The 26,395-nt window shown below is 44.3% G+C and overlaps 1 protein-coding gene across 1 annotated transcript; it reads right to left on the bottom strand.

Annotated features, from left to right (window-relative positions):
• Positions 1-3,157: 3,157 nt before the first annotated feature.
• Positions 3,158-26,146, bottom strand: gjd1b (gap junction protein delta 1b). Its single transcript, XM_031861089.1, has 2 exons — positions 25,181-26,146; positions 3,158-5,492 (listed from the first exon to the last, which is right to left on the bottom strand). Exons 1-2 carry the CDS (start codon positions 25,249-25,251, stop codon positions 4,643-4,645), a joined length of 921 nt encoding a protein of 306 aa, XP_031716949.1. The 5' UTR covers positions 25,252-26,146; the 3' UTR covers positions 3,158-4,642.
• Positions 26,147-26,395: the final 249 nt, after the last annotated feature.

Here is a 26,395-nt window from a genome sequence, read left to right as displayed (position 1 = left end):
CACTGAGGATTTCATCACATTTAACACATAGAGAGGCTGTGAATTGGAGGGTAACTACACATTGTGCTGGGGACTAAACCCTGGAATGTTCTGGCGTCTGACATCTCGTGGTGCCAGCCTTCAACCTGTATGCTTATATTCCGGTGTACCCTGTGTTTTACAGTAGATCATTTGACTGATTGGCTTATAAATCCTCTTCTACAACAGATTATAAAGGTATATATTCATGTGCAAATTTCTCAAAGTAGAAGATTTACTGTATGTAGTTGATTTCAAAATCTTTTGGGAGTAGAAACTGAGACTGATGAACTGTAATAGGAAGTTTTAACATCACTGAGTTGGTGTTGTCTGCCTGGCTCTGTACCGTCTGAAGAACTGGGTAGCTAATATACACACTTGGCATCGAGACGTAACAGCTTCGCTTCATAGTTCGGACAAAAAAAAAAGTCTCTCATTGAAGATTCTGCTGAAGAAAACATAGAAACATGCTTATTCTAGCCATTACACATGCAGTTAAAAAGCCTTTGAAAATGAATTTGATTTTGCATATCACTTTGGCAAGGGAGGAAATATAATATATTTTTCTGCTAGTCTTATATTTCAACATTCTACCCTTGATTTTACACATTGAAAAAAACAAAAAAACTTTTTGTTCCTTTACATATAAAAAAACAAACATCTTTCTTTTTTTTTGGATATGTCACTGCACAAAAAGAGCAACAGACAACAAATGAATCCACAAGTCAAAAAGATAAGCAAATGAGAAAAAAAAAAAGTTACATAATTAATTTCACATTGACAAATAGAAAAGTAGACTGTGGAGAGTAGTAGACTGTTGGAAGAACTGGAGCCTGCTTTTTCCTTTGGAAAGCGGTGAACCCACCGACTGTATAACTGCAGGAGTCGTGAGTCGCTAATGAACGCTGGACAAATGTAAACCGAAGAAAACCAGGACATATTTATGTCACGCTGTGTGTGTGTGTGTATACGTGTTTCTGACCTGAATGAAACCAGACATAACAACTGAATCCAAACTGATGTTCTCACGTCCAGATGTGCTGTGTTTTTTTTCCCGAGAATGAATGCATGTGTAAAAATAGGCCTCACACATTGACCTGTGCTCTGTGGCAATCAGATCAGCGCTGCGTCTAGCAGGAGCTGCGTACAGGACATTTGCTTGGCCTTTAAGCTCAAGGACAGCGTGTAAGCCTTCGCTAGAAGCACCAGCTACTGAGGGAAGCCATGACTAAACCTCTATTATTAGGCTTCCAGGCGTGCCCCTTCAGCATATTCGTCCCTCCTAGCGCATGCAGTAGACTGCACCGATCCCTAAATCTGGGGATTATCACCTGTAAGAATTACAGAGATTATGACAGCCTGGGGAAACAGAGATTTTGGAGGGGGGGGATTTCTTCTGCTATGTCAGCTGTCACTGTTGCTCCAAGTGCCACTGTAGATCCGGCTAATGTGTGTTTATGCTGCTTACACAGAAGTACTTATTGTCATGTCAAGGTATTTCCAGAGCAGCTGCAATGCCATTTGATGACACGCACGTTTTTTCTTTAAAAAAAAGCTACAAAAGACGGAGAAAATATCGAACGTAAACATTCTTCATCTACTGTCGAGCTTTGTTTGTTGAAAGCTGCACTCAAAATGTTGACAATACATTTGCAATGTGGTGCATTTTATTTTGCTTAATTTTTTGTTAACAGAATGTAAAGTAATCTAGTTGACTAAAGATAGACATAAGGGGTTTTGAACGATGCTGTTGCAACTAATTTTCTTTTTTTTTTTACCCTCAGCATGATGACCAAGGAGGTGAGCAAAGGCATTGTGGGAAATGTCGGAAATCCTTAATCAACATAGGGAACATAGGACTGAAGGAACATAAGGTTAAGGGAACATAGGTCTAAGGGATCATAGGACTGAGGGAACATCGGGTTGAAGGAATGTAAAGCTGAGAGAACATAAGACTGAGGGAACATAGGACTAAGGGACCATAGAGTTTAGGGAACATAGGACTAAGGGAACATAGGACTAAGGGACCATAGAGTTTAGGGAACATAGGACTAAGGGAACAGAGTTTAGGGAACATAGGACTGAGGGAACATAGGGTTGAAGGAATGTAAAGCTGAGAGAATATAAGACTGAGGGAACATAGAGTTTAGGGAACATAGGACTAAGGGAGCATAGAGTTTAGGGAACATAGGACTAAGGGACCATAGAGTTTAGGGAACATAGGACTGAGGGAACATAGAGTTTAGGGAACATAGGACTAAGGGAACATAGGGTTGAGGGAACACAGGACTTAGGGAACAGACACGCTCCATACAAAGAGTCAAACTCTCAAACGTGGCAGTGTTGAGCTACTTAAGGCCATTCAGTTTGCAGCGGGAGATAAGATGCTGAAGCTCAGACCACTGACCTGCTACAGTGAGTTTAGACCTGGTGTAAGACGCATTTTTGGATTTTTCCTCAGACGAAATAGAGGCATGAACTGCTATGAGGAACGTGACGGTGTATGTGTGAATTTTATTTTAAAAAACACCACATGTTGTGTATTGAATCGGTCCCTATGTCTGGTTTCACGGTAAAGCTCCCTGTTTTAAATGATGCACTCGTGTACGACAGGGCGGCCTACATGCTGCCGACATGAGCTCCTTCAGTCTGCCACTCTCCCACTCGTCTGCATTAATCAAGGTGCAACACTCTCTGTCATCTTTATCTTTTTCTTTCATGACGTTCTTTTCTCTTACAAGGCATGCATGCTGAAATCCCGTCGGGAAGGAAATGAAAAACCACTGAGATACAAAACCACAACTGTCCCTAGGGAGTTACTACTCATCGGCTACACAGCTTGATCAGTCAAGAAACATTGCGTCATGTAAACATGCCTTTTTCAAATGGCTCACAGGCCGTCATCGCCTGAAGCTGTGCAGCTGATTTTGAAGAAGGCTCTCTGTAGAAAACGTACAACGATGCATTGTGTTGGGGCTGAATGCAAGACAGTAACAATTGCAATGAATATTTCTTAAATATTTGCACGTTAAAAAAAATAAAATAATCAGCTGCACAGCCTCAATAACGTACGTTTCAAAACAAAGCTCACAAACGTGACCCCCCCCCCCCCCCCCCCCCCCCCCCACCCCCCACCCCGCACATGCCGTTAATCAGTTCCATCGCTGAGGAATGCTTTAAACTAAACAAAAATGGAAAAAAAGACAGACAGTTTATACATTTGGAAAAAAAACATCAACATGATGTTCCAACCAACCCGCACGCAAAGATAAATAAATCTATTTGGATATATTCTAAATGGATAAATAATATTACCATGATATACTCTATGTAACTTTTCAACAATAATTAAATATCTCAAGAATGGCACCATCGCTTTCTCTGAAAAAAAACAACCAATAACTCATGGTGATATATTTTTATAAAATTTGTTTAAAGTTGTAATAAAGTGATGTGTTCCTCTCCTCTACGAGCTCCTTCTTCCCCTTCTCTCCTCTCTTTCTGTCACTCCTTTGCCTCTCAGCACACTGGAATGCCGGAGAGGAGGGAAGTTTGATTTGTGCTTCAGGAGAGACTTTTACACGCTGCTTGTCAATTTGTTCATTAGTTCCTCTCCAAAGTTTACGCAGAAGTAGAGCAGCGAGAGTCATTACTGTCGTCAAAAGCGGCAGGGGTCTATATAGCTGCCAACCGCGGAGCAGAGAGAGGAGAGAAGACAAAAAAAGTGTTTATGGTACTCGCTGTGTTTGTGTTAAAATCATCTTTTGCCAAGAGACAAAACATAAACATCGTCAGTCCTTTCTCTTGGTTTTGGCTCGTGACGATGTTCCAGCAGAGGCGAGGCTGACACTGATCAGGAGCAGCTCTTTCTACCACGAGTCTCCGGCGAGGAAAGGAAGCGAAATAAGAACTCTCTTCTCTCCCTCTTTGGGTACATCACATGTTTTCACAACTTCTCTCTCTCTCTCTCTCTCTCATAAACTCTCCTTCGTTCTCGAGCGTCCGACGAGGCTTTGACAGTTCTTCCCTTCCTCTTTTAATAATGTTGTTACTCATCCTCCTTGTCCCATCCCCTATAACTAGTCCTCCCTTTTTCACTGAGGCTGACACAGTCCAGAAGAAAAGCACCATGGGATGCATCAAACGCTGCCGTCATCTCCCAATATCCCCAAAGAATACAAAACAGCCTCTCATCCGTTCTCCTCTCCCGTCGTCTCATCTTCTCATCCTCTCAATCCCTCTCCAGCCCCTTGAGGATTTAATTCCCCGCTTTGAAAGAAATGAGGGGCAGACGAGAAGGTAATTAGTTTACAAAAAAAAGAAAAGTATAAAATGGCAGTTGGAGTGTCTCTCCCCATGGGACTAAAATGTGTTCATCATGTTCATTTGCAGAACAGAACTTTTTGTCCTCTCTAGGCTTTTTCATTTTCCTCTTCCCCTCCTCCTTCTTGACTCTCTAAGCCGAAGAGCCGGAGGTTTTGTCTTTTTACATTCTGTTTCATTCATCTCATCGCAGAGGAGGGGTCATCTCCACATCATCTTCATTAAATTAAAATCATAATCAAGTCATTGTCTCTCTTGCACATTCACCCCACTCCGCCTCCTTTTTTTCTTCTCCTCGTCATCAGACGTAGGCCGATTCGCTGGACTGCGTGCGTCCCAGGTTGGGCGGCTGGGACAGATGCGCCATATCCTTCTTCCTGATCTCGCAGATGGACTTCCTGCGGGCCTGCACGCCCCTGATGGCGGCCTTGATCTTGCGCCAGCCCAGATGGTTGAGCTCCGCCAGGTTGAGCACTACGCAGATGCCACTCACCGCGAACATGAACACCAGGAAGACCGTTTTTTCTGTGGGGCGGGACACGTAGCACTCCACCTCCTTCAGACATGGGTAGCGGTCACACTCGACAATCCCAGGCACACTAAAGCCGTAAAGGAAGTATTGGCCCGCCAGGAAGCCAATCTCCAGTGCGTTCCTGAACACCACCTGAATGATGTAAAAGCGGGAGATCCCTTCTTGCCGGCGAACCTTGGAGCTCTTCCCATGGGTGAGGCCCCGTGGGGCGTTGGGGATCTCCTTCACCTCCAGGCAGTCCGGTTCTTCCTTCCCTCCGCCGCCATCGCCGCCGTGCTGAACCAGGATTCCATTGATGTTGCGGATCTTTCGTGCCCCGTCCCTTCCCCCGTAGTCCCTCTCCATGATGGGATAGAGGAAGGAGTAGCGCCGGTCTTTCTGCTTGGCCGACTGGTGGACGGAGTAGGTGATGAAGCAGAGGCTGGGTGTGCACACCAGTATGATCTGGAAGACCCAGTAGCGGATGTGGGAAATGGGGAAGGCCTTGTCGTAGCAGGCCTGGTTGCAACCGGGCTGCAGGGTGTTGCAGACGAACATGGTCTGCTCGTCCTCGTAAACGGTCTCACCAACGATGGCCACGATCAGGATACGGAAGATCACCACTACTGTTAGCAGGATCCTGGAGGAGAAAGAGAGAGATCAAATGGGGTTAATAGCCAGAGACGCACAGCGATTTACTGTGTCAGGAAGGACGAGATGTCCTCAGATTTCCTTCCCAGCAATGCCTCTGCAGATACTGAATACCAAAGAGTGAGAAAGCAAGAAGGATGAATAACAGAGACAAGTGAGCCGGTAAAGGAGGAATTTAAATGAACAGAAGTAAGTTTGCATAATCAGCTTTGAAAAGAGTATAAATAGACAATACAACAAAGTGCAGCGTTAAAAATGTCTGTGTGTAAAAATATTCTGCTCTATTATTAGTTTTTAAAAGCAAAACCCTAAAGGCCCGGTGACACCTTTTTTAAAATAAGAGTTACAGTACAGAGAAAACAGAGAGCACATCAGAGAGCTATTGTGACATAAAGCATGCATGTTTCATGCTCAAGTCAGACTGAAGGTTGAGAGGAGGAGATTAGAGCTTGAAATCACAGCAGTGAGCTTCATGAACGACGTTGAACTCCTTAATTAGAAAAGAGAAGTGGGAGAGGAGGCGCAGAGGCAGACGAAGGACAAAATAATGTGCTGATGATGGAGAGGGACATTGTCTTACTGTTAAGTCACTGTTTCTCCTGATGATAACCAGAGTAAATACTTCAGAAGAAGAACAGTGTGTGTGTGCATGTGTGTGTGTGTGTGTTATGTGAGGGTGTATACAGGTAAAAAAGATGTGGGATATTGTCTAATTTTAGTGTCTATTTGCGTAGTTCGGCAAAGTTACTGTGGCAACCTTGACGTAGACTCACTTAAATTGGAGCTGTGATCAGTTTCCACACACACACACACGATTATGCGTATTTATCTCACAGTTGTTGACGTTATAACAGCACAGGTAGCCTTCTGTCTCTGCAGCAGGTGACACCGAGGTGAACCTTGTTTGCAGATTAGGTGCTATTTCGGTGTGGTGAGACATTGAGAGAACTGTTGCCGAAGTTGGTTTCACTTCAATTCTCTCCGTGTGCGTGTGTGCACGTTAACCCGTGTCTATTCTACCGTGTGTTTAGATGCACTGACTTGGCATATCCTGTAGACTTCACGTGTGTGTGTGTGTGTGCTTCATGATGTTGGACACTCACAGTGGGCGGACTACAGGTTTCTATTCCTTCCTGCACTCTTGTTCTGTTCCCTAGCTTTCTTGCAGACATCCCTCTGTCTTTGTTCTTCTCTTACTCAACTCAGCCCCTCATTTATTTTTCAGATCTGAGACCAAGCAAGCACTTTAGACAGGAGGCTTTTATTGCCTTTTGCAGTCAGTGCGAGCCAGTTGGCTGTCTGTAATCTGTGACTAAAGTCCGGACCAAGGCCGCAGCCTGAAGACAAGCCCCGGACATTATTTCTAATCTGTTGAGTGATCGCTGCGTTGTAGTTCAATCCCTCAGATATGAGTTCTGCATGCAGCAAGATCAACTGTCGCTAATCACTACCATTTATATTAATGATAATCCCATGAATAACAGCATGATGAATCGCTGTCATTACTTCATATGAACCCGTAGTGAATGCCATCCCAGCAGCCCATCAAAACCCGACCTCATTACATTTATCATAGATTTATGGGGTTTTTATACAAGTGCATACAGGTCAATAGATGGTGACATATAAAAATGGCTTTGGAGGCAGTGCTGATGGGCAGTACAACATGCTGCCGGAAGAGCCACTAATTCCTGAGAAAATGTCAATGTGCATAACAAAGAGCGTTTAAATTTGAAGAGATGAAGCTTCACAGCAAACTTACTATAAGCGCCTTTCAGACATCAATGTTCCACCATTGTTGCCCCACCGATTTTACATGTTGCTGTCGAAAAAATACATTTTTCAGCCCCGTCTCCTACAAAATTACATTCCCATACAACTAAACTACATTCACAACTACGTTTCGAGGGAAACCAGATTACGGTCGCAGCTTTAAACACGTGTTTAACGTTGTGAATTGCCCCATAACTTATCAACAAAGCAGGAAAATGACTTCATTATATTTAGGTAACAAAACCAGGTTTAGTCAGTATACATCAGGGTTTGGGTTAAAATACGTATGTTAGTTACATTAAGTTTTGCATGTCAGACTTTTGGTTTCACACGGGACACAAACAATGGTTTCCTGGGTGACAGTCCTGTGTTTATTTGACCCATCCATCCTTCCTGACATCCCTGTGTTCACTTATGCAGAGTATGTTTGCAAATGTATTTGTGATACGTCAAAAGCAAACGTAATCGGGGAGAAAATACGTTTCCCTCGAAGCGTAATTTACAATGTAGATTCTTTGTATAACCAGGCTGCATCTGTGTGAGTGCAACAGATGCAGTATACGTAAAAGACAGAATACCATCACTGTAACAGATAAATAACAGGTATAAGGGGCTGATACATCACTTTAAATCATTGGCTTATTTAGTTTGATGATGTATTTGTATTATGTCAAAGGCTGAATAAAGTTAAAGATATAGTCAAGTATGATTTATCAATCTAGAAACTTCAAACATCAGATTTAGTCTCAGTCCCTCACGCATCTCTCAAGATCGACCAACATTTATATGACGACATTTCTCAAACACTCCTCTGACAGCAGCCTCAGCACACAGCTTTGCATTTAAAATCCCACCTTAACCTCTTTCCTCCACTTCACGTGCAACTCCCCCTCAAGAGAAGTCTGGATTGATCAGATAGAATCAACAAGAGGGAGTAGCTGTCACTGGAATCCTCCTCGGGCCGATCCACTGCATTCATATGTGAAAGATTTATCAAATCAAGAGATCTGCTTATGTGGACCACACTGACTGTACAGAGGATCTCCAGGGGGAGGCCCACGTTACCGCACCTCAGATGTGGCCAGATAATCATTAGATGGCATTTGGCCGTGTGAAGGGTAATCTACCAATCACGGCGCAGATGTGGAGTCAAAGGGCAAAGTTAATCCTTTCCAGAGTTTGACGGCGTGCGGTTCGCTTGTACCTCTCATCAAAAACGGGGGGTCATCAGGGATGACCTCCAAAATGAAAAATAAAGGACTTAATGCAAATCTGCACACCTGTGATCAGCTGGCATGCCGAGGGAAGGGGGGGGAATACATGCAAAATGATGGGAATGCTTTTTGCCCTTGTAGTGACTCCATTAAGGAGCTTAGCGAGCAGAGAATTCACAATACCAGAGTGAGACAGTGTTGCACTACACACACACACACACACACACACACACACACACGCATTCTGTATGGCCACACACGTGCACACTCGCACAAATATCCATACAACAAAACAGCATACACAGAGTGGAGAGGCTGTTTGAAACTGAAGCACTGAAAGAAGACATCAAATCGCTGTTTGAGATGAATTAGTTCCAGACAGGGATAAAAAGATTATAAAGTCACCCAAAAAAAAAAAAAAGACCCAGTGTGGCTCGGACATCTCCGCCTTAAATTAAAAGAGAAACCTGCCAGTGCTGGGACAGAGCGCGAGAAAGGAGAACCAGCAATGGAGGAAAATCTCATCATAGAGAATGAATTATATAATAGCTTCCACACGCGAACCCACAGCTGTAATCTGTGGCTGGGCCAAGGGAGGATTCTTGCATTAGTTGTTTTTTTTTAATGTTAATGCCATCGAATAGCTTTAGATTATCGTACGCAACACAGCAACCCCCACCTGCTTTCTCTCTCCTCTCTAAAGCATCCTTCTGTTTTTTCTTTTTTTCATTTGTAGTCCCAGGGCTCCTGTTGTGGCCCTTCTCTCTCTCTCTCTCTCTCTCTCTCTCTCTCTCTCTGCCAGGAATAATCTCCAGATTGTGTCTGTAGTTGGTTTTTTATAAAGAGCCTCCATTCTCTACAAACAGTCAGATGACGCCTTTAAAAACAAAGTCCTTCTAATGCACCCTGGAAAGGTGTGATTTACCTCATTGGAAATTGAATACTTTGGACTGTTTGAACAAAACAGGCAATTTGAGGACTCTCCAATTTTTTATGGGATCATTAAAAAAGGTGTCCTCAGTTTCATCGATTCATCTAAAAATAAACAACAACAGAGAATTTAACCGATGACGAAAACGTTGCATACATTTGCATCAAACATGCACATGGCACACATCTCGGCACACTCGCGGCAGACAGTGTTTGTTGTTGCCTTCGACTAATATGTTGACTGTGTTATCACACAGGCGCTGGTGATTATGCAGAAACATTGTGCCAACACGTCCAAGTCCAAAAAACGCATCTTCTCCAGCAATTGTGCGTCCCCGACCTGCTGTCTTTCTCTTTCTCTCCTCCTCATTGTCTGACGCCGATATCTTGCACTGAGGGGGCGCTTTTCATTTTCAAAGCTCTTATTGCCGACGTATGGGTTAATTGTCAAAAATTAAACGTGTGCAGTGGTGTGAAAAATAATCATTTTGCGCATCTGACAGGAGAAATAGTGCCACCACCACAACCCCTCCTCCATGTGTGCATGCACACACACAGAAATAGTGTTGCTGCTCCAGCGGTCTGCATTATTCAACTTCCAGAGAAACTGAATTGCCATTCACAGTGCGGCTCCCTCGATATTATTGAAGATCTTCCTTTATGTTTAACGTCAGCCTCTTCTAATGAAACCTTCAACGCTATTTAAATGGCGAGTGGAGAGGGTGAGCTGCATATAAATAGAAGTAGTGGTGAGGTGGGAGTTTGAGTGTTGCTCAGTAGAGCTGAAGTTTTAGGGCTTAGTGAGGCAAAGGCGAATGAAAAATGTACACACTTGTTGTGAGGCACTTTTTAGTGTCGTGTCCACTGCAAAGAACACAGTGTGTTGCTCTTCACTGGGATGTGATAGCAAACAGGGACAACGGTTGAGTAGAGAAGCACAAAATTCAGGAAATTGTGGACAAAGGAGGCAAAAATGTTGGAGGATAATGAGGAAGAGGAGGCGGAAAATCATTGGCCAGGGGATCGATAAGGAGCGCGAGGTTTTTGGAGAGTTTGGAAGATGTGGCGGAGAAGATGAAAAGATAAGAGGGAGGAGAAAGAGAAGGGTGGAGGAAGAGCAGCCGAGGTTCTTTTACCCAGAAACCCCGACACAAACCTCCCCCCCTCTTTTTCTTCTTTCCTCTCCTCTCTCCTCCCTCCCTTCAATCTCCCCTCTGCTGGTTACCACGGCAACAGGCGAGAGGCAGAAGAAGAAAAAAAAACCGAAGGGAGATGAAGTGTGCCGAGTAGAAGCTAAGTCAACGACAGAACAGCATGTTTCTGACCAGTCAGAGCGCGGCTTATAGGTGCCGCGAGGAGCTCGGTTACTTGTTTACTTTAAGGGTTCACAACAAATGACGCCAGCGAGGGGGAAGGAAACGAGGATACAGCGAAGTCGACCCTTTTAGAAGACGAGGCCGAGAGGAAAACCAGAACATATTGGCCCCATTTCAAGGGGAAAAAAACAAAAAAACTACTGTTGTTCAAAAGCCATGAAGAAGAAACAATGTTAAGAAATCTTAAAACATGGATGAATGGTCTCAAAATTGATTATAGCTCAAATTTGTGTTAAATTTCAGTTTTTTAGGATGAAATCATGTCGGACAAAACAGTAAAAAGCTCTTAGCGCTGTCTCTGCAGGCTGAGGAGTGAGTTAGCGGCCTTGATCAGCGATGTAAACAAGTCCAATGTTATAGCTGACCTGCTAATCCTTTTTAGAGCCTCACCTTTAGCCTCCGTCAATACCTGTTCCGTCACCGTTAAGCTCTGCCTTTTCTCTGCACAGCCCCCCCCCCCCCCCCCATTTTCTACGCCTTCATGCTGCTGCAGCTCTGTATCTACTATTAATTCCGTCGATAGATTTAGCGCCCCAGTTCCCCGAGAGATTCACCAATCAGCCTCCCGTCTTCTGTGTCACAACCTCTGATCTGCGTGACAATCACTATAACAATCAGACTGTACTACCGTTTCACTTTGAGTCGAGCGGTCTGGAACCAGGCGTCTCTACTGTGGTTAAACACCAAATGTAATTTCAGGAACTGTGGGAGAACAGCACGATGGGATTGTGACGGCAATGTTAAAATATGTAGAACGTATTAGTTAGTCTAATGTAATGCAGTTAAGCAGGATCGCCACAGTTGAATTCAGGCAAAAATATCACATTTACATCACACCTCTTATTTGACCCATCACCACATAAAGACAAAGGGATTGATATTTGAAGTAAATTTTTGTAGCTCCTGACTTTGGTCATACTCGTATAATCAAACCCTAATAACTGTAAACTTATAGCTCGTTAGCATGCTAGAGCAGAACATGATGAGATATAAAACATGCTAACTTAGAAAATGTTAAATGTAAAAGGCCTTTACACACCGAGGATGTGATGCTAACCGACAAAAAAATACAAAATACTGGCGTGGGCTTTTATTCTGAAGAGACTTGTTGAAAAGACAAAAAAAAGTTAGCTGTCTTTTGTTTCAGACTAGCCCCCCTTAGCTTAGCATAAAGACAGGAAGCATGGGGAATCTGCTAACTTATGTAGCTCACAGTTTCCCCTTGCTTCCAATCTTTGTGCTAAGCTAAGCTAACGGTCCCCTGGCTCCAGGTTCAAGATATGAGATTGAGCTTCTCATCAAACTCTTAATAACAAATAAATGAGCCTATTTCCTAAACTATAAAACCGGCGAATGTGTTTCTTCTATACCTGCATGTAATACGTTTAAATCAGTCTTTCTTTTTTAATCTTTGTTTTGTACCCGCCTCCTGACAGGAGTTGAATCAACCAATCAGCATGCTCGATGCGCAGTACTGCTGCCCCCACAACGTGAAGTTGAGATTTGGGATTTGCAGCGATGTTTTTACTCATCAGTGTCAGCAGCAGTTTGGGAAAATCCCCCCTGAGTCCCTCCATCTCTTTGTTTACTCCAACCCTCATCCTGCCTCTCTTCTCCTCATTTCCTCTTTCACCTCACAATGTTTTTGGCATTGTGTCTCTCTTGTGTGTCTTGCGGATGCCAGGTGGTAACCCAAATACAGCGCGCCAGCAGCTGTGACAAATCTCATCCTGTCACATCAAATGCGGACGGACACATGTCATGCTCTCTCGCGCCGTCCCTCTGTCTCTGTGTTCCTTTGCCATGGTTTATCAATAGCTCGGGGTTCACGGCGGGTCGTTTGGCACCGAGCTGTATCCGACCACACACGAGACACAGACACACACACACACACACACACACACACACACTCAGAGGGTTGCAGTGCTTCAGGCCAATGACAGAAGGAGAGAGAGGGGGCTGCTGACAGACCTTCATCCCACCGAACAAACATTTAGAGGCACTGACTGACACACTCAGACCAATAAAACAACAAATATGCACAGATTTACCAGGAATACAGAGAATCAGAGAAGGAAATCACTAAGGACACCTCTCCATGCACATGTGCACACACACACACACACACATTTTAATCAGACACACACTCTCATCCAGCTGTTGCAGGGCGTCACAAAGCCGATTGTGTCTGACATTGCCGGGTGTTAGTTCCAGCCTCTCTGGAAAAGATGAAGATTTCTATCAGACCAACCAGTCATAATGGTTTTATCATTGTTCAGCCGGGGAGCCTTTGAACTCCAAGCAGGTGGCCTCCGAGGCTCTCGGGTTGAATTTGGTTCAGGGACAGAATGTACCATCGTGTCTTATTTGAATGAATATTGAAGGAGCGGTATGTGCAAAGCACCTTAAACCTAATAATCCTGGCAGGATGAATTTGGCTTGCGTGCAGTATATATGCACATGCATGTATACTGCACGCAATACTACTTCTGCTCCTTGACTCCACATGAACCATTGTATGAGAATACATTGTGACACTAAGTCCATTTACTCGAGTACTTTGAGGCACTTTATTTGAGTATATACATTTCATGCTACTTAATATTTCCACTCCTCAAATTCAGTTTTTTATGCCTTTTATGCTTTGGTCACTGGTTAGTTTTTTTGCATAAAATAACAGGATAAGACTAGATGTGTGGTTGTTTGGTTTCTGATGTCTGTGAGTTGAAAGCAGTTTCACCCTTTAATCACCTCACGACCCCTCAGATTTATCTTGTGACCCTCTGGAAGGGGCCTGACCCAGAGGTTGGAAAACACTGGACTAAGCCTCAGCTGTGTATTATCAGCAGTGAAAGCTGAGTGAAACAGTGAAATGCCACATGTGCATGGATGCAACAGTAATAATAATGTAATATATGGTAACATGTCATTCACAGGGGCCAATCTTCTGAAGTACTTTTACTTTTACTTATGTAAAGTACTTGTAGATATTAGTTGTTACCTTTTAGGATTATTCATCTATTAATTATCTTATAAATAGAATGTTTCCTGACATGCTGAATATAAGTACACATATAAACAGCCTGTATGTACTGTGTACTTCTGTTGCAATGACAAGTAGTTGGTGACAGACTACTCTTCTACTCTTCTATCGTCTTTGTGTGTAATCCTGGTTCTGTAAACTCCTAAAATGGAAATCTAATAATAGCATATTCTAATACTGTACACTTGTCTATCCATCTCTTTGTGTCCCTCCATGCATCTCTCTCTCTCTCTCTCTCACTCACACACTCACTCACACACACACACACACACACACACACACACAAAGGTATTTAAGTAGCGTGGTGATGGATGTGAACAGACGGGCTCTGGAGATAAATTGATGAAGATCATTGTCCTACAGAGGCCGACAATAATTCAAATTTAACACATGGTCTCAAACATGCATGTGCACACAATCACACGCACGCACGCACGCACACAGACAGTAATACCAATCTACCCTGGCTCATGACTATAAAAGTACATTTTTGATTGATCCCTGGGGAGGTTGAGTGTTTCCGGAGCACCGGTACACAAAGTGTGGCGTGTATGCAAAGGCTCTCCATGGCGATACCAGCTGTGGCAGTTACCTTGGCAACAGACAAGGCGATAAAAGTAAGAGTTTAAAATTGGAGCCCGGGCATTAAAAATAGACTTGCTGAAAGAAAGAAAGAAAGAACCCCACTCTGAGTGATCGTTGAGGACAGATCATCGGCAGAAACGACAAAAAAAAAGAAGCGATACGAGTGTTCACCATGACAACAGAAGAGCCAGTGAGCATTGGGTTTTTTTTTTTTTTGGGCAGGTTGTGATGGAGGGGTGAGGCAGGAGCGAGAGAAAGAGCAGCAGGGGGAGAGGAAGGGAACGAATGCGTGGGTGGGAGAGGTGGGTGGGAGGGAGGGAGGGGGTCAAGGGATGGAAATACAGAAAGAGAGAAAGAGAGGGAGAGAAATGATGATGGGCGTAATCCGGATTAAAACGGTGGGTTTTGGACAATCCCGAGCTAGGGCCGCCGCGTCTATGCCAACTCCCCGCCCACCGCGACTCTCCCGTGCCAAAACTCCAACTCAAATCAGCAGCTCTGGCACATGCAGGGAGCCTCCATGACACACAAGCAGACAGACAGCACATGGCTGAGCAGGGAACATCCCAAACACATACTCAAAAAACACACTCTTATACATATCATTACTGTGCTGTTGATGTACAATGCTGTCTCCAACGGAAAATATGACTGAAAAATACTAAAATTACATTTCTGCATCTAGTATCCAGAGTGGGCAGCGGTGGAATGTCACTCAAGTACTTCAGTACAATTTTGAGGTACCCGTACTTTTCTTGAGTTACTTTGCAGATTGAGATTATTAATACAAAATATCAATCAACTGTTAAATGATGGTGTATTATTAGGGATTAAGCTCGCCGGCAGTATATAAAGTGGTTGAGCTGCAACATCAGTGATTCACACGTCGATTCATTACTAAATATAATCCAGTGACGTGATAAAAAATATTCTGAAAAGTGCCATTCTGCACAACGAGTATTTTTACTTTTTAGTTTGTTTTGATGCTACTGATGTACTTTTAGGTAAGATTGTGAATGGGGGACTTGTAACTGTATATTTGTACACTGTGGTATTAAGTAAAAGATCTGAGTATTTCTGATCCGAGAGTAGGTATCAGACATTCAATTTGCAGACTGAAGTATTAATTTCTTGCTTTTCTATTTAGTGCTATAGATGACAGTAAACATCACATCTCATTTTCTTTCATTTCTGCTTTAGGGTAGAAGATTCTTGTGTTGTCCGTGGTGGATGATTGGATCTTCTGAGGTGCATTGACGAGTGGATTTAATGTGTTTTCTGATTAGATACATGTCTGATGAAATTGGGTTTATAAGTACAGTGAGGGTAAGTGTCCCAACCCATGAATTAAAGAGTACACCAAGTCCTGACCGGCCTGTTTAAAATCAGACTTGTAATGCATCATTCAGCTCAAATGGGAAATAACTGCACAGAAGATGTGACCATTTAAATGACACGTCTTAACTCTTATTTTACACGTCTGAACATCTCGTTTCCTGCTTATAATGAGTTTGATCACGTTTGGGCAGGCTTTGGTTGCACACAGGTAAACAGTCCGTGAGGGCAGCAACAAAGGCTTAAAGCTTAGTTTATACTCGTGAAGCTGGGGTGAGGTGTGCGCGCCAGAAAGTGACGTAATCACGGCCGACGCGTCGTGCGCAAAGGGTCAGCAGGTGGTCTCTGAATTTTCAGATCACGTGACTGTCGCAAATATTTCACTGATAAAAGCACTATTTACATGTCTAGGGATTATACAAAGAAGGCCATTTCGTTTTTAGGGGTCAAAAGAATCTTCATATTTTGCAGCAAAAACAAATTTACAAGATATTCAACCTTTGTTTCTTTGTAATGTATTTAATAATTGACTTATTTTTTACAGGGCTTGTACAAAGTAGAGCATGAATAAGAGATATGAGTTTACAGATAATTACGATCCCTCCTCGGCATTGTGGAGGATGGTTTATGGCTTTTGTTCCGGGTTACACTGATTCTTCACAGTCTTCTGGCGTTTCCGAGAATAATGCATTAACGCCTCCGTGTATGCTCGGCCGCATTGGCCGAAAATGCAATCCGAGAAACCAGCGGCTATGGTCTGATTTAGCTTTTTATTAGCTAAACAAACTGTTAACTGAGCGTAAACGACCTTCTTGTGAAACAGTCGGCTCGTAGACGTCGTCTCTCAACTCCTGCTCCATTCTCATTGCTCAAGTTGCAAATCGGACTGTAAACAATGACCAGCGCTCAGAAGAGGAAGTCTTGGCCCGGATATCACATCAGAACCCCTGGAATATTGGCCCTTGCACCCAGAGTCTAAATCGTTGTTAGAAAGACAGCCGATGAGTTTCGAGATCCACCTACCAGCACCTCTAACGTTCACTAATTATAATAACCATCTGCTATTGTACTATCATCACATTACATCTCATTTGTATATTCTGGACTAAATACAGTAGATGTTTAGTATTTTTATGTGAGGCTCCATCATCTAATATGACAAGAAGCCATCATAATGTGACACTGGTGATGTGTGATGGGAGGTACAGCTTCCTGCAGTAAACACCAGTGCTAGTCCTGCATGCTGTCACTCTAAAGGTCGTTAATGTATGCTTCTGTCCACCAAGTAGCTTGTTCATAATTGGCTCAGAGGGCTGTGTGAATGCAGCATATTGCCGAGAGTCAAACGCACTCACCGCAGCTTGAATTCACTGCTTAATTGGACAATCTGTGAATGGGATCATGTGTGTGTGTGTGTGTGTATGTGTGTGTGTGGTGAGGTGTGAATGCATTGTCACACTCTATCTGGTTGCTCATATGCAAAGACGAGTACTGTGACAGCTCTGGCAGAATGTGTGTGTAGGTGTGTGTGTGTGTGTGTGAGAAAGCTTGTTTATGTTTCTGCCCCTGAGTAATGACTAAATATATTAACCATGCTGCAAGTTTGCTTACGCACATGTTTGGATGACCATCTGGTTAAGACTGTGTGTGTGTGTGACTGTGTAGGTGTGTGTGTGTGCGTGTGTGTGTGTGTGTGTGTGTGTGTGGGTGTGTAGACCCCTGTGAGGGGGCAGTGAATCAGATGTCTCCTTTTAGCATGTTGGTCTTGGCGGAGACGGTGTGTGCTTCAGCAAGGTGCGACTCTGTGCACTCACGATTTTCTTTTACTCATGTTGAGTCAATCACACTGTGCACAGGCTGATACTGCCTCTGAGGAAGTCGTCTCACTCACACTCACTCTCACACACACACACACACACACACACACACAAGAGATGAATGTACCGCAGTCTCAACTTGTTCATTAGAGACCACAGAAAAGTGTGAAGATGCGACCGATGATGGGAGTTGAGGCGGGGGCGAGGATAAGGAGGATAAATCAATGGAAGAAGTCCTTTTCATCTTCAAACAGAGAGATTGAGTGAGAGAAAGTGAGAAGGTTTTATCAAAAAAGAAGATTTTATCAGAACGTCAGCAGACAAACAATCACAGCAAAACGAGAATGTCAACTTTATGATGCCGACATTGAAATGCTGTTAGTTATGAGTGATGAAAGCAGGTTTTATCAATAAGAGAATGATGTCACAGCCACGAGCTCACACAAATATAGACCCAGCGGAGAAAGACTTCAAACGCCGCAGCGCGGCTTCGTACTAAACAAAGATCAAAGTTGGCTATTTGTCTTCATTGTATCCCTCATATTTTATGTAGTTTTGTTTGCATCTGACTGCATAAGAGAGTCCGATGTTACAGAACATACGAGTGAGCGCAGCCGCTTTAGCTTTACATTTGTTTATCATTAAACCACAGTTTTTGCTCCACTCTGTAAAGACGATTCAAAGACTATCGTTACTGTTCATGCGTGGGTTACTTATTCATGTCCGCTTGCCTCAAAGTGCTTTTGGTTCTGTCGTTGTTTTAGGGTGACAGTTACAAGTCCAGAGTCTAATGTGAAAAACCAAGAGTGAAGTTGGGTGTTTTACCGTCCTGTCATGTTGATGTTGATCAAAGAAGATTTATCCGAAGAGAAACTGTATTACCACAGAGTGACTACACCGTCCCATTAAGAATTCATGGTTACACTACTCGACATTAAATCACCTGCCTTATTAGGCCTTAACTTTCCAATAAAGCTGGCATCTAATATTTTTTTTTAACCAATACATCAATAACGTATGCCTTGCTGTATAGCTCACGTCAACAAGGTATGAAAATCATCTTGCAGAAATGTAAAACTTAAGATAAATAATTCATCGCATCGCTCATCATCATGTGGTAATGCAGATGCGAACGAGGACACGCTTTTCATTTAAAGAATGTTCAAGTATTGATTTTCTGACAGCGTGCTGTAGATCTTGGCGGGAGATTTTCACTCCCTTGGATGTCACAACTGATCACAGGTCTTTGAATGCACCGGCAAGCTTTCAAACTGGATTCACTGCTTTCAACACGAAAACATAACTTTTACTAAAAAAAGTAAAGGCAACAGAATAACCATTCCAAGGTCTCTGTTCCAATTCTATATTGATGAAAATTTAAACATGAATCACAAATGAACACGAGACTAAATGACTCGTGCAGGTGGCTAAATATTTTTGCAGGTTTGCTCTCGTGTGTTTGTGCGTGTGAGGTAATGTCCGGGTTAAACTACCCCTCCAGTTCTGACGCTGACCGGCTCTGTCCTCCAGCGAGGTGCTAACGCTAAACCTGTAAGCCTTACTGAGTCACCCTGCCAGAGACGGTTTCTCCCAGAGGCCCTTCAAGGTGAAACCCGTCTGAATTCGGACCCCTTCGCCTGCCCTAATCGCTCTATCTTTATCCATTCATCCCTCTCTCTTCTCTATCGTCATCCGTGTTATTGTCTTCCAGTTCCGTTAACCCGGGATGATGATGGAGGTTTATCTTCCGACGTAGTGGCTGATGAACGCACGCATACACATGTAATGAGAGTCGATTACACCTCGTCACCCCTGACCTTTGCGGACTGTGAGGATCAGGAGAAAAGAGTATAAGCAGCTGAGAGAAGCAGAGAGAAGCTGGAGGGGGGAAGTGTATATGAAGTGTAAGCAGAAAGAAATGAGAACACAAGCTGCATAATTACGCACAGTTGCTCCCTCTTTTTCTCCCCCAGCTACAACTGTGCATCTCCGGCGGTCCCCACGGAGGCTGGTTGTAGTACTCCAGTCATGAAAAGGCTGCGAGAAGCTCTTCCCTGCTGCCGGGCTCATTTCCAGGATGTGTATATATCTCCAGCAGCACAGCTGGAGTAAATCAATCCCACTATCAGTGCTGACATGAACTCTAATGCTCACTTGAGGAATCATCTTATCTTTGACATTATGATTATTTCACTAGATAAACGTCCATGTATTGAGGTTTTGTCAGCCAGAGGATGCTGTATATTTGCATAAAGACAAATTCCAACAAGATGCAGCAGGAATTTCATGCATCTTCCTCCCAGTCATAATCTCCCTATGGAATACATGAGGTCGTTTTAATCTCTGGTTACTTATGGCAGCACTGAGAAGGCTCTGACATTACAGCCGCCAGCATCCCGGGGGTCATTACATATGGAAGAGGAAGCGTGAAAGCAGAGACAAGGAGCAACGGAGTGAATAGATGTCGGAGGTCTCGCTTGGCCTTCTGTAAGTCCCTTTTTTAACGCCCTCTCTGGGGATTCTGACGCAAGCGAGGCGATATCACAGCCCCGTTCTCGCTGTACCTCTTCTCTCCGCAATATAGCACACGTTTGCCAGATAAGAATCATTTTTGCGCAAACAAAATCATCCATCACCTCCGTGGGGGTTGCGAGCGCTCCGCAGGGGATTCACGATGATCTCAAGGTCACGTGACGATCGGAGCTGTAACCCGTCGACAAACACGGACACACGCTGTACACACTGCTCACTAAAAAATATTGGTTTTGGCTCAATGTGCTGCGCTGAAAGAGTGCATGTGGCACACACACACACACACACACACAAACACACACATGGTTTAGACGGATGAGCTGATGGCTCCTGAGTGACAACACTCATTTGACTCAGGGGGAGCCGTGCTGAGGAGTCATGCTGAGCGAGCTGGCCTAGAGATGGGTGCAGAGCTTCTGCAGAAACCCACCTACCCACACTCTTGATCACCTCCTATAAAGTGCACACGTGCAAAGGCATGCTGAGATGCAATCAAACATTCAACCATCTCTTCTTCAGGGATTCTACCTGGTAAACTATAGCTGCTAGGACTGTATTTTAAAAAGCTCCTGTTGTGCTTCAAAGCAGTTTCAGGGCCTCGGTGGGCTGCAAAGTGCTTGACAACAGCGTCTGAAACCTCCTTTCCCACAGTGGAATTGGAGAGGTGGTGACATCCGACAATTTTTGTAACAACTGCCAGATCCAAAACAGACATTCCAACAATCACAGCCACTTAAAACAGGTCAGGAAGTTGACTCTGTATGTCTTCTAACACTGTTTTGTGCTTACAACTCAGTTGTCTGAAGCCAAACTTGCATTCTCTCGACTGACCCAGATTCTATAGAAGTCTATGAGAAAATGACTCTACTTCTCTCTTGATTTATTACCTCAGTAAACATTGTAAACATGAGTTTATGGTCTCAGTCTCTAGTTTCAAGTCTTCTTCAATACAGCATGATGTTCATTTAGTAAGTTATGGTCCATTTAGAGTCAAACAGACCATAAAGCAGAGTATGTGTGGCTGCCTTTGATTGACAGGTCACTAACACGGCCTTGTCCCGTCTGGGAGTTGTCTGAGTTTTCATCTTAGAATTTGAAATCTTTCACAGTGTGTCTTCAGTTCATAAAAGTTAATTGTAACATTTTTGGTCGCATAAAAGTCTTATTCGGCATTCAGTTGTACTCAGCTCCCCCGTCTCGTGTCATTTGTGGTTGCAAAAAAAACCAAGATGGCGACGGTAAAAAGTGCCAAACTCAAGGCTCCAAACCAGCAGTCTACAAACCAATAGGTGACGTCACTGTGACCAGTTCCAGTCTGTCGTCATGATTCAAAGCCTAAAGCCCTGTCTGTCTTCTATCAGGCTCCACTTCCTAATCCATTATTGGAGATCAATGTCCAACGTGGTGGTGGGAGGATGCACCTGCATGTTTAGCGGTCCCACTCTGACCAATGGCAGCTCACGTGTGGGGCTGTAGCCTACGGGAGCGGGACCACAGTGATGTGTTGACAGTAGTTAGGTAGAGAGCGCTTCATCACGGTCCATCAAGGCGCCGGAGAACTGCAGTCCGTCAGATTGGTCGAAGTCAATTTGCACCCGCCACACTGCCCGTAATGGCAGGAATTAATCACAGGTAGCAGGTGAACACACAGACACGCACTCACAGACGGGACGGAAACCCCCCACAAAGCACACAGAAGAGTATTTATGCACACGCACGTACAAACCCTGACCGTAGAAGGGGATCTCCACAGCCGCTTGTAATCTTACACACAAACAACAAGTGTAATATTCCCCCCCTAATGTGTGTGTGACTCATGTATGACGAATGCACTGGGGCCTGTAGGGCTGTTGTAGTGGTTGGCTCATGAGAGCACACGCTGGCTTCGCCTCAGGGACAGCAACCTGTCCGACGCTTCCTCACGCAGGACGGCACCCTGCGCCGACCAATGGGATCGCAATAGGTTTTTAGGATTGAGGGAGTATTAGCGTGCGTTTATAAAAATTCATGTCAGCAGCAGTGATGTCCCAGATTAGATGGTTTTGAGCCGTAGAAAAAGCCAGTTGCAGGGAAGGCACTTTACTGTGGGAACGTACAGGCCGTCGCACCGACACCACAGATAAATAATGGCTGACTAGCTTTTTCATATTATCACTGAGTGATTAGGAGTGCTTCCCTTTAACAACATTTAAGAGATAATTAATTACCATGAAGGACATCCTCCATTTGTTTTCCGAACTGGACAAGTTGGATAAATGTCAAAGGCTACGGATGTTGTCTTGGCAGCAATGGCAGCAATGGCCCTTTTCACATGTTGCATCTAAAAACGCGTGGAACATGCCAGACGTGCACCTTTCATTCTTTTATCCAAAGGTGCTAAGGGACGTTGCACTCCTGTCGTGCCTGCCTTTACTAAGCAACCAAAACCATGCGCACTGCGATGACGATGATGAAGAAGTTGCGGTAATTTATCATGTGGCCTCAATGATTGAACTAAACAAAGTCAAAACAACAATAAATACATTTTCCAGCACTGTAAATCCCTCAGAGTAGCTTTACTACTTGGTTTGTCTCAGTTTGTCGGACCTTTCAACTGGATGTTGTGACGTCTTTGGACGGGAAGGTGGGTGAAGCAAGTAAAATAGTCCGTGGGGCTATGAAGCTCTATGTTTACAGAAGAAAGAAAAAGACATCTGCCGGCTGTGATTAGTTGTTCTATTTACAATGTAACTATTTTTATCTCGAGGTGCAGCCGTCGCACCCTGAAACGCTTGTGCACAGTCCCTTAGAGTTCCAATAAGTGCAAACCTGCTTTGTTGTTACATCCAATGAATTACTGTTTTTTTACCTTGGAAACCACAAATGTAATTCTCTTTATAGAGTCAGTGTGTCTTTCACAAGGAATCAACAACCAATCGGACGGTTATTCAATATGTGAGTTTACAACTGTGGAACTGAGATTGAACGCTGAACAACTTAAAGATTTCCATTTCAATAAATATCTGTTTAGTCATTATCTATCCCCAAAGGAGGTAACACAAAGGTGATCAATCTTAGGACCCACTGATGAAAGTATTGTAATATATATATATATTTTTTTTTTTTTTGCAGTATTATGAACTGGATGGGCGACATTCCCGAAAAAAAGCAGTATTACAGTTTTACTACATTGTGTACTCACAAAAAATAGAATGCACACAAAACTTGAAGCTCTTGTATCACCAAAAAGACTCCAGAATGTGGATTTAAAGGCACACCTCCACTGTTTTAACTCAAATAGAAATTCTGAATCAACGAGGACTGAAATCATAAAGGATTGCCACATTAAGTACTAACTGTAATAACTATAAATGCACGTTATAGCGCTATTGTGCGTTGACTTCGATAACACATCGAGATTAAGAGTCTGCAGCAGTCGCTACATCCTTCAACATGTCAACCAGAGCTCAACTCATAACCTCAGTTTTCTCAGAAAGAAAAAGTTCAAAACTTGAACACTGAAATTAAACTGAAACAGTTTAAACATCACAGTATCGTGAGGGTTTGTGGAAATGGACACCAAAGGTATTGAGCCTAAACAAATGCAAGGGAAACGGTACAAAGCTGCTGGCAATCCTAAGTGTAAATTCTAATATTTTGTAAAAGTTCTGCCGGTTCCTCTCGTCAAACATTTCAAACTGTCAGGACAAAAGGTGAACACGACTTATGTCCTGGTTGCCCACGCCCGGGTCATGACACGCAGCACCATCTCGTGACGAGACGGTCCTCTTGGCTTCCTCCCAACGCCCTGCAGACCGAGGCCATGTGTCTGCTCGCTTGTCTGTGAATAACCGCCCCTCGTCTTTTTTACTCTTTCCCCGTCATCCGCTACCCGTCTCTCACATCTCGCACTCTGTGCCGCTCGGCTCCTCTCTACTTTGCAAACCAAACTTGTTTTCTCTCTCGCTCTCTCCTTCTCTCTCCCTCTCTCTCTTTTCCTCGATTTCCTTTGGGGATTTAATTTTTTCTTCTTCGTCCTCGACAACCTCCTCTTTCTGTCTCTTTCTCGCTCTCGCCGGGACCCTGCAGCCAGGATGACTCGTCCAGCTGATGAGCGACGCCGCTCCTTCAGTATCTCATGAATGAAAGGGAGGCAAATGCTGAGCAATCGTTCATCACAACACTCGAAGGAAGCGACTCCAACTAACCCATCCAACCGGCAAACTGCTTTCAGAACAAGACTCCAAATCGCTTCAGTTTCATAACCCGACAAAATTCACACTCAAGAGCTTTGTCAGCAGAGGACGACTCATCTTCTGCCAAAAGAAAGGATGTTTCTCCACATCATTTACTTCTTCTTCTTGAACTGGCTGACATTTATTCACTCAATAATTCAAGAGTACCACTAGCCAGACTGAGTCAGGAGCTTCAGGGGATTGGTTTAAACCACTAATTCAGATGGTCTCCGATGAACCCATGCTGAACCTGCGGTTTTCAAACATGTCCCAGGAAAACCCTCAAACTCCGGAACGTGTCCTCTACTAGATGTAAAATCGTGTTTGATACCGTTCACGGAGCTGATGTGCCTCAGTGGCTAAAACGCTCATCAATAATTGCTCGCCCTGCGGCCGACGAGGACGAGTTATTCAAACTAAAATACAAGACATCTCGCCATTGCAGGATGATGCATAAATCGTAACAGCCGTTTTTTTTTTTAGGTTGAGGAATGACTTCATACTTGACAGAGGAAGAAAGCGAGAGATGGGAGGGAAGGGAGGGGAGGAAATTGTGGGAAAGCTGAAATGAGGCACGCTTGTGTAACAGGACGGCGGGAGGAAGAACATCAGCACAGAGAGGTAGTGTAGAGAATGAATGAGCGCTGGATGCTCTGATGGCCAAAGCCTCTGTGTCCCATCATGTCGCTCAGAGGGATTAAAGCCTAAAAGCAGGGAAGGACTCATATTCTTCATGCATTGGCATACTTGTGTTTTAGATACCGTGTGTATATGCATGCACATATAATATTGAAACATGAGGATGAATGCACTCCTGGCCGCTATCAAACACACCCTCACACTCTGTCGAGAACTCACCTTCCGATCATAGTAGAGTGCTGCTGCACGGCGGCCTCCAGGAGGCGCTCCAGGATGGTCCACTCTCCCATGGCTGGAGTTCGGAGGCATCAACTGGGCACGAGAAATCAGGAAGGGGGTCTTCCCCAGTCGGCAGCGCACGAGTTAAAAGTCCCGTTTTGTGAGTCTTTCGAATCCACTTGTTGGGTCGAGATGAGGTAGGGAGCTGCCTTCAGACAAAACGCAACTTTGAGCGAACTACTTTCATTCACGCGCGCCCCCTTAACTGCACCTGAGATGGTTCGGACTGAAGCTCGTCTACGTGCTAGCTGTAAAACGTGTAACTCTCCATCTGTGCGTCCTTCTTCCTCACTGCCCTCCTATGGGTGCACCTAGACCCTGTTCACCTCCTAAAACAGCTGGTCCGTCATATGTTCTCACACACAGACCTGGTCCGGAGACTCATCTACTGAGTTTCACCGCCCATCACTCCGCCCTCACACTCTGGTTTCTTTGACAGCATCTTGTGGTAGTAACTTCTGGAGCGGGCTCAGGTCCATACACTCATGTGAGCCTGAGTAACCGGGGATCTGTGTCTCTGCTCGTCCTCCGCTCCTCCATCCTCTTCATTACTTCCTCCCTCTGTCCTCTTCCAGCTATTTTATTTGATTGGATTCCTTCCCCTTCCACTCTGTTGCTCCTCTCCTTCTCTCCTAGGTTTGGTTCAGGCAGCGCTGGACTGAAGCGTTGCGCTCCTCCTCCTCTTCCTCCGTCTCCTTCCCTCTGCTTGAAACCGTGTGAGACTCGCTAGTCTCTCCAGTCCTCCTCGTCCTCGCTGCCCCTCTCTTTCTCTCTCGGTGTTTTCTGTCAGTGTGGTTTACGAGAGGCAGCTCTCCTTTCCTCTCTTCCCTTCATCTTGTTTTTCCCTTCCCACTTGGTTTCTCTCTTTCTCTCTCTCTCTCCGTTTGAGCCCTCCACCTGCCTCCGTCTCTCTCTCTCTCTGAGCCAGTAGGCAGCCAGACCGAGCGTGTGTCTAGAGGATTAGAGAGAGAAATCATCTCTCTGCTCCTCCCCCCTCTCACTCACTCTCCATCACTGTGTTTATTCCCTCCTCCTCCTCCTCCTCTTCATCTCTTACTGTTCCACCACCAACACCACACAAACCGTTTTCCACTCTTAGCGCACAACGCTCATGATTTTTGTCTTCCATCTGTGTTTTTATCATCTTCGTGCATT

The sequence above is a fragment of the Anarrhichthys ocellatus genome, unplaced genomic scaffold (assembly GCF_004355925.1).
Source record: "Anarrhichthys ocellatus isolate YVR2014 unplaced genomic scaffold, GSC_Weel_1.0 scaffold24, whole genome shotgun sequence".
Taxonomy (NCBI): domain Eukaryota; kingdom Metazoa; phylum Chordata; class Actinopteri; order Perciformes; family Anarhichadidae; genus Anarrhichthys; species Anarrhichthys ocellatus.
Note: the sequence above shows the minus strand (reverse complement) of the source record. Positions and strands in the feature narration are given on the sequence as shown.